General features: G+C 30.0%; 1 protein-coding gene across 1 annotated transcript; it reads right to left on the bottom strand.

Moving 5' to 3' along the window:
* Positions 1–320: 320 nt before the first annotated feature.
* On the bottom strand, positions 321–5,593 carry PGSIP4 (plant glycogenin-like starch initiation protein 4). Its single transcript, XM_039021103.2, has 3 exons — positions 4,591–5,593; positions 1,624–2,271; positions 321–785 (listed from the first exon to the last, which is right to left on the bottom strand). The coding sequence occupies exons 1-3, from the start codon at positions 5,426–5,428 to the stop codon at positions 490–492; spliced, it is 1,782 nt and encodes a 593-aa protein (XP_038877031.1). The 5' UTR covers positions 5,429–5,593; the 3' UTR covers positions 321–489.
* Between the last annotated feature and the right edge of the window lie 3,363 nt (positions 5,594–8,956).

The raw sequence follows: 8,956 nt of genomic DNA, 5'->3' as shown, positions 1-8,956 counted from the left end.
AGGGCAAAATAACCTCTCAAAATTATGATTCGTTTGGATTGATTTGAGAAAAAAAGTATTTTTTTTAAAAAAAATATTTTTATTTAAACACTTTTGATAAAATTGATTAAAATACACTTGAAAAGTTAGTTAGAGTGGCTACCAAACACTTTAATTTATTTCAAAGAGACTTATTTTTGAAATTAAATAATTTAAAATGTTTTTAAAAGAAAATTATTTCCCTAATCAGAAAAACCAACTCATAATTCCCATCCCAAATATTATATATAGGAAAAAAAAAAGTAAAATATAATTTCCAAGAAAATAGAAGAGAGGAAAAAAAGGGTTAATATAAATTTTCTGCATCACACTGTACAAAATCTCATTTCTCTATAGGGGGAAAAAGAATCTAAAGTTGAAAGCTGTGTGTAGGTTTTTTATATGTGTGAAAAATGAAGAGAGAATTATTTGGAAATAGAAGGAGGAGTTTTGTGTAGTACTGAGAAGCTATTATTGAGCATCCATAAAACGGTGTCGTCTAGGGTCATTGATCTTGATCTTCCAATGGCCATCGGGAAAACTTGAGTTTCTTGCAATTCTTCTCCATTTTCTTATTCTTGAGTCCATCTTCTTAGTGAGACCACAAAAATGCTGCAATTCAGTTGGCATTGATTCATAGACTTCCCACCATTTGGCATGAGCTGAATCACTTGCAAATATTTGGTGGTCTTCCATGTCCCAGTTGCAATCATAGTCCTTGTAACACATCCATGGCTTTAACCCCAGATAATGTATTGCATAAGGATCTATTTCAATAACAAACTCATATTAACATTATATATACCAAACATGTGAATAATATTATTCAAATTATATTAACAAATTATATTCAATGATATCTGTCCCAGGATAAATATTTGAGTTCTTAATTGAATTTCAAAAAGCATAAATAAATAATTAAATGATTATTAAATGAAGGAGTTTATCTATTTCATTTAATTTTTTTTATAGGTTCTCATTTATTAACCATTTTGATCATGTTTAGTAACTATTCGGTTTTTTACTTGGGTCTTTATTGAAAATTATGTTTGTTTTCTTACAACTTGATATTTTACCATGATTTATAAATTTCCTACCTAAGCACTCGTTATACTTATAGTTTTCTTATTTTAATATTTATAGAGACAAGTCTAATTTAAAAAAACAAAAAAAACTAATATTTAACGTAAAAAAAAATTTCACAACTTGGTTTGACTTCTAAATCTGTGTTAAAATTTGAATTTGTGGAGTGTTTTTATCTAAAAGAATAGAAAAAAATTATGTACATCAATGTCCTTATTATCCGATTAACATCTTTTTAACCTAAAACTAAATGGCTATAAATTAGAGTTTAAACAATTAGAAAGTCAATTCAAACAGATTCTAATTAGACAGATAATAGAGATTGAACACATAATTTTTAACCTAAAACTAAATGATTATCAAATAGAATCTAAACAATTAACAATTCAATCCGAACAGATCCTAATTAGACACATAACAGAGACTAAATACATGATTTTTAACCTAAAACCAAAATATCGTTATAACAAAATCTAAGAATATATATATAAACCTCAGGAAGTCAAGAATATGATCGCATACCTGAATCATTTTCACTGTTTTCCTTCTGAAAGATCTTGAGATAGTTGATTCTGGAAGGAAGTCTATGCCACCAAGTAAAGACTTCATTTAAGAACCCTTGATCCCCACCATTATAAGGCTTCAATTCAAAGCTTTTTTCCATCAATTCCTCAAACAAACAAGCAGATGGTTCAACAACCATAACCCCAGAATTGAACCTCATCTTATTATTAGCAGCAGCAGAGAGCTGAGGCAGACCAAAGAACTGATCAATGTTTTTAAGAACCAAAAGATCAGCATCAATGAACACAATTTTTTCATACATCGTGAGCTGCCATATTCGTAGCTTGCTGTAGTTCCACTCGTTATACGAGCCTTTCTCGGCGAACGGGCTGCGAATACGGTCAATTTTCATAGCGTCCCACCCTGCGGCATTTAGGGCTTGAAGGGAGTTGGGGGAAATGGAGTCGTCAACTAAAAGGAGGAGGTCTTTGGATGTACTGGTTTGGAGAAGGCTTTGAGCTAAAGCAATGGCTCCACAAACATAAGCTTCCGAGGAGTGGAGAATTGTCACATAGGCTTCTTTTGGCTTGGTTTTACTATGGTGATGGATTGTTGAGTTGATTTTTGGTGGTTTTTGTAGCATGAACTTCCTCCAAACTTCTCTCCCTACAAAACCAAGAACAATAATATATATCATATATATAATTGAATTCGAATCGAGTAGTAGAGATATTTTAACAGTTGATAATAACAAGTTCCTACATACAAGTAAATAGGAATTACAACTCATGCATGCATAAACAATTACATTTCCTTATCTTGCTCAAAAAGTGTAATCAACTAGTTAGAAAGAAATTGAGTCTCACACAGTTGACCAAAATATCGATCCCACTCATCTTGCAAATTCTATTAGCAATACTATTATGAATTCTGTTAACATGTCAAAATGTTTGGATATTTGTCGAATGAGAGCTATACTTAAGCCTTACATGTTGAGGACTTAATGGATGGAGAGATTATCAATCTCTCTCCATTCAACAAACGAATAGCATCCACACTATTTGAATCCATAGTTAAATTACAAGTTTAATTAATTAATCGAGATTTGAACTTTTAATTGTATTTAATAGTTCCTCAAAGTTTTAAAAATGTGAAGCAAATCTCTAAACTTTGAAAAAGAAAACTTGTCTAGCATGTCTACTCTCTAGAATTTCTATTATTTTTTAATTAACAAATCTACTAGACATAAAATTGAATTCTATATCAAATTAGATAATAAACGTACAAGTTTGTATCTAATAGATTGTGCGATTTGTTTTTAAAATGTTAAATAGACAATGACATAATAGACATAAAATTGAAAGTCAATGACTTAAATTTAAACCCAATAAAATAAAAGCTTAGAAATTTGTTAAGTATTTTTAAAGTTAAGAGACAACCTAATTGTAGATCCACAAAATTGAGAGTTCTGAAACTTAATTATTAAACAAAGTTTTTAAATTTTAGAGACCTAGTTGACATAAACCGGGATTGAAGTTGTAATTAATTAATAGAATCCTACTAAACGTTTTCATCAACAGTAGTACTAAATATATACACTACATCAAAAAGTTAGTATATAAGGTTAGAGCTTCTTCTAAATTGGTAGTAACATCTCTCCTAAGATTATAGGTTGATTCCTCAGTTTCATAATTGTAATATTGTCTATATTCTAAATAATATGTAATGTGGTGTTTTTTCTTTCTTTCTTTTTTTCTTTTTTAATGACCCCTAGAATTTCTAATCTTTTGGAAGAAAAACATATCAATTATTGTTGAACTAAGCTCACTTTGATTATAATATGATGTTATTGAACTTGGCTAAGTCTATAATTAAACATAATAATATATAGTTAACGAGTAAACAAATATCTATGGTCTTCACTATCATTCTAATTTCTTCCTTTTTTTTTTATAAGAAAATGAGTTTATTTGAATGGACGAGATACATATATATATAGAATCATCCCAAAAAAAATCAGATTCATATTTTTATTTAATATAATAAGAACAGATATATCGAGCAATAAAAATGAAATTTTGGTTAAAATAGAATGTAACTTTGCCTGAAAAAATATCTGTGGTTCCCATGAACAATTAATAACTTACCAAACTTAGCAAAAACAAAAAGCAATAAAACAATAATTAACTTGCCAAAATCTGCAATTTTCAGAAAATCGTTTCTTTTGACTACAAATTTCAATACAAAAAATGTAATATACCAAATTAACCCCAATACTCTTCTAAAAAGAAAAAAATAAAAATAAATAACTAACCCCAATATATAAGTTTTATAATATTTTAATTACTGTACGTCTTTCAAATCAAATTATACTAATCAATCAATAACATATTGTACTTAATATATACTTAAAGTTTATATTATATGACCAAAGCATTTAATCGAGTATAATTACAAGTGCAAATTGGAAAATTAGCTTCCAATTTTAATATATTATGGTGTTTGCATACCATGGACTATAGATTAACAAACTCAAAATTCTAATATCTCACGTATGTACTACGTTATAAAATACACTTTCACGAGCCAAACACTCCCATGTTGTATTTGAAGAGCATAATATTTGTTCTAATCATTTTAATAATAACATTAATATTTGTAAAAAAAACCAATTTAAACCTTCAAATAATTTTAAATTATAGACAGATTAAAAATAGAAAACAAACTCACATTTTAAAATATGTTTCTAATAATTCAAAACTAATATTTCATACCATAATAAAAATTAGTTTGGAAGGATTAAGGCATATTTAAAAGTGATTAATGATTATTTTGAATCTCTAATTAAGCATATATATAAATGATATGGAAGTGAATTAAATTCAAAACAAGAAAATTAAGAAAATAGTTTTAGGAAATTAAAATTGAAAGAAAATCTTTTAAGGAAAAGAAAAAAAAAAAAGAAAAAGAAAAAAAGAAACCAACCTGTCCGAGCATAAACAGGCGCAAGCTGGCATGATCCAAAAGGCATAAAAATTTTCTGTTTCAATCTCTTCATCTCCGGTTTATAAACCCAAACTCCCTCCACCGTCCGATCATCCTTAACAACAAGATCGTCACACCTGAAAATCTCTCTCATAGCCCCACACTTTCCCAAAAACACAACGTACACCGTCCGATACACTTCCTCCTCCACCCATCCACTCGCCACCGCCACTCTCGCCGCCGCAAGATTCGCCTGAAGCCGAAATACGTCTCTGAATATCCCTCTCTTACACGGAATCTTCAAAACGACAACGTTTAAATCAGAGTAAACCTCGGTTTTCGGCATCGGAATGTCCGGACATTTCGGCGAGTTGTACTTCTCATCTTCATCAATCCACTCCGGAAACAAACTCTTCCATTCGAGATCATCGTTCTCGATTCGATGGAAATCTATCGTTACCGTCTCGATTCCACTTCGGTTCGATTCTTCGATTAAACCGAGAAGTTGTAACGTATGGTGAATTTCATCTTCGTCGTCAGTGCTAATGTTGATTAAACCGATTTTGATCTTTTCTTGATCGGGAAACTCGTTGTCCAAGGCGGCGATTGTAAGCGGTTTGGTAGTGTTAGAGGAGAGGAGAGTGAAAGAGAGGAAGAAACAGAGGAGGATGAAGGAGAGGAAGATGATCATGAGAATGGAGGAGGATTTTCGTTTGGAGGATTGTTTGGAAGTGATGAAGAGATTTTGTGAGGATGACGATGATGAAGATGGAGATTGAGAAGGGAATTTGAAGAACCATTGCTTGGAAGTGGAGGATGGAGTTTTAGTGAAGGCCATGAAAATGGTTAGAAATTACAGAGAAGAGAGAGAAAGGGGGGGGGGGGGTTAGAGAGAGAAAGTGGGGCGTTGGAGATTTTGCATGGCGGGACGTTGGAGTTGTTACTTGGAGGAAGAGAATATGCGTGCCTATGAATTTTTTGGTGTTAACTTCACTCACACGCGCCTCTCTACGGCCTCAAACTTAATTCATAATCACACTATTTTATATGGAAAATACACATTACGTTTTTAAGTAAAATAGTAAATCGATTTTTATTTAATTAATTAGTATTTAATAAATTATAAAAGTACTCCAAGAGCACATATAATTAATTTATTAAAAATAAAATAAAATAAAATACAGTTTTTTTTTTTTAAATCATAACAATTCAGGCATTAAAAAAAGATTTTATCTAAACTATACTTTTTTTTTTATTTAAAGTGTTTAAATAAAAATGAGTCTTTTGACAAACACTTTTTTTTTTCTCAAGCCAATCTAAACCGGTGCTAGATTTTTCTTCTCTAAATCTTTTGACTTCTTGATAATTTAGGGATTGTTTGGTAGTGAAGAAATTTGAAACTAAGGGATTCAATGAAAACAAAATTGTAATTCATGTTTCAGATACATGTTTTATAGCATATTTAGAAATTGGATTCTAATTTTAAAATTTTGTTTAAAATGTGTTTGATACTATATATATATATATAAATAATAAAACTAGTTATAGAATATGTTTGGTTTAACTTTTCAAATGTTTAATTCTGAAAATAAGTCATTTTAGAAAAAATTGAACTGTTTGACAATCACTCAAAATAGATTTTGGAACAATTTTAAAGTGTATTTTAAACAATTTTTATAAAAAGAGATTAAATAAATTTTTTTTTATAAAAATGTTTTTTTCTTTAGTCAATCCAAACAGATATATAATTACCTACCAATATTTAGTTGACAATAAATTATTATTAATTTATTTATGAATATGATTTATGGAAAAATATATATAGATAATTATTGTTTTGTAATATTATATAAATTCTAATACATTACATGATACATGATAGAGTAATCATTCAAAATGCGGAAGCATAAGAATCAATAAGCAGTTTTATCACACTTAATTTGAGATAAAAAAACATGCATGGAAACTATTTAAAAAAAAGAGGGTTTCAACATGTTATACCTTTGATGAATCTTAGCAATTCCAGCTCCTCTTCACTGAATTGGACTTCAAACACTTAGTAGACCATCAAGAGGTTCTTCTCTACTATCCTCTAACCCAGATTATATGATGGAAACACTGAATTGAGGCCAAAAATGAAGGGGAAGGAAGAGGGTAATGAGAGAGTTTTTGTATTCCAAAAATTCAGTTGCGTTCATTCATTCCAATCTGAAAAATTGAAGTATTTATTAGATTGAATCAAGCAAGAACTCAGTTTTAATGCAATTTGACACTTCAAATTGCACTAAATAATGAGCTTAGGTGTTAATTTGTGGATTATTCCACTAAATAACTCAAAAGTTGGAGAACTCCACTATTGAGTTATTTTGATTTTCGATCTTATTGAAATATTTCAAAAATAATAAATTCAATCAATTTTGAAAATTAAAGAATTATTTTGATTTTAACTAATTAATTAAACACATTTTAATTAATTAATTAATTAATAAATTAATATCAAATATTAAATTAATAAAACACTTAATTCAAACATGAATCCTATTCATGTTAATCAATATTAAATTGATATTTAAATATTTTAACCTCTCCAATTACGTTTAATTTCGACAAATTTAAACGATTTAATTATATCGAATATAATTAACCAAACCTTAAATTGAATTTGAACACTTCAAATTCAAAAAACCTAATTTCGATTTTAAACATTTCAAATCCGCTCAATTCGCTAATCCAAGGTATAATTTTACGAGCTAGTAGAGGGACCTTATAGACCTACAGATCATGAGCTCCAATGATTTGGGATTCATTGGCTAAACTCTTTAGACCAAAATTAATCAATATTCGTTAATTACCAAGATACACCACTATAGCTCGATAGTTGCACTCTCCTCATTGTAAATATATTTCTATCCACTTTAACCCTAATCAATAAGTCGATCCTTCACAGGTCGTTCGTATTTACAACTAGATCAAAATTATCATTTTACCCTTGTAAATACATATTGCTCCTTAAGCTCCCACTGAATCTCTATTGAACAATTGGTTTATAGTCCAACTAAAAAATCATATCCCTCTTGATCATGAGAAGGCAGGGCCCCATTGTTCAAGACCAGAAATTAGTACTTAAGAGAACAACCTTTCTACTAACCCTAAGTCGGGTAGGAGTGAATTCTATCTTACTAGACTATGTCCCCTATTATCTATCCAGTCTTATCCTCAAAATGGAAGGCTTATTGAGCAGTGTTGTTGGACTACTCTCACCTATGCAGATTAAAGAATAGTCGTGAATAAATAGGAGTTCATATTTAACTCAGAATTAAGATCGAGTTATCCTAGGTCATCAAATTTAAAATAGTCAGTTTTAACTGTAAAGGGTTGTTATAAAGAAAAGTGGCTATTTCGAGGTTCGGTCTTATGCAAACATCCTTTTAGGATGCCTTTACTCGCATGTCTCCATATGAATGATTTTGGGATCACATCCTTTGTAGCAGTAAACAAAGTAGGCCGCATCCAATAGTGTTACTAGGATGAGGTACTCAATGTCATTCATATACTTATAGACCATTTTGGCTATAAACAAAAATTTGATCTACATTTATGTCTTTACATAAAGTTAAAGTATTCATACTATAGCCATAGATTCATTTATTGGATTTTGCAACAAAATGCAATATTAGTAACATTTTATTGAATGAAATACTCACTAATACTTTTATTGATAAATAAAATATGTTTCTAATATCTATGAACTGCAAGTTTTAGAACATTCCCAACAATCTCCCACTTGGACTAATACTCCAGTGAGTTGAAAATATATACAAATATATAATGCTTACAACGTTGAGAAAATAGAGAGAAAATACAATAAACTAGGGCATCTATATATCTTTGGCATTCTTTCACTTGCCCTAGATTATGAAGCACGTAGTTCTAGTCCGACCAAGGTGGCCCTCGAACACTTTAGCCGAGAGGGCCTTCGTAAATGGATCAACAAGATTATCTTCTGAGGCTATCTTCGTGACTATCACGACTCCTCGGTGTACTATCTCCCTGATGAGATGGTACTTTCTTTCAATGTGTTTTATGCGTTTGTGACTTCTCGGTTCCTTTTAATTGACAATTGCTCCACTGTTATCGTAATATAGAGTGATAGGCAGATGCATATTTGAAATTATTTCCAAATATGTCAGGAACTTGCATAGCCACACTGCTTCTTTAGTTGCTTCATATGCAGCTACATATTCAACTTCCATCGTGGAGTCAGCGATACAACTTTGTTTGATGCTTATCTACACTATAACTCTTCCATTAAGAGAAAAAACTGATCCTAAAGTAGATTTCCTATAGTCTACATCATTCTAAAAAT

Source organism: Benincasa hispida, chromosome 6, assembly GCF_027475165.1.
Source record: "Benincasa hispida cultivar pf3 chromosome 6, pf3_genome.v1.1, whole genome shotgun sequence".
Classification (NCBI taxonomy): domain Eukaryota; kingdom Viridiplantae; phylum Streptophyta; class Magnoliopsida; order Cucurbitales; family Cucurbitaceae; genus Benincasa; species Benincasa hispida.
The sequence above is the reverse complement of the archived record's forward strand: the minus strand, read 5'-3'. Positions and strand labels throughout refer to the sequence as shown.

Coding starts and splice junctions, on each gene's coding strand:
- PGSIP4 (XM_039021103.2), bottom strand. CDS start 5,428: ATGGCCTTCACTAAAACTCCATCCTCCACTTCCAAGCAATGGTTCTTC. Junction 2,272..4,590: donor GCCTGTTTATGCTCGGACAG/GTTGGTTTCTTT, acceptor TTGGTTTTGTAG/GGAGAGAAGTTTGGAGGAAG. Junction 786..1,623: donor AAACAGTGAAAATGATTCAG/GTATGCGATCAT, acceptor TTATTGAAATAG/ATCCTTATGCAATACATTAT.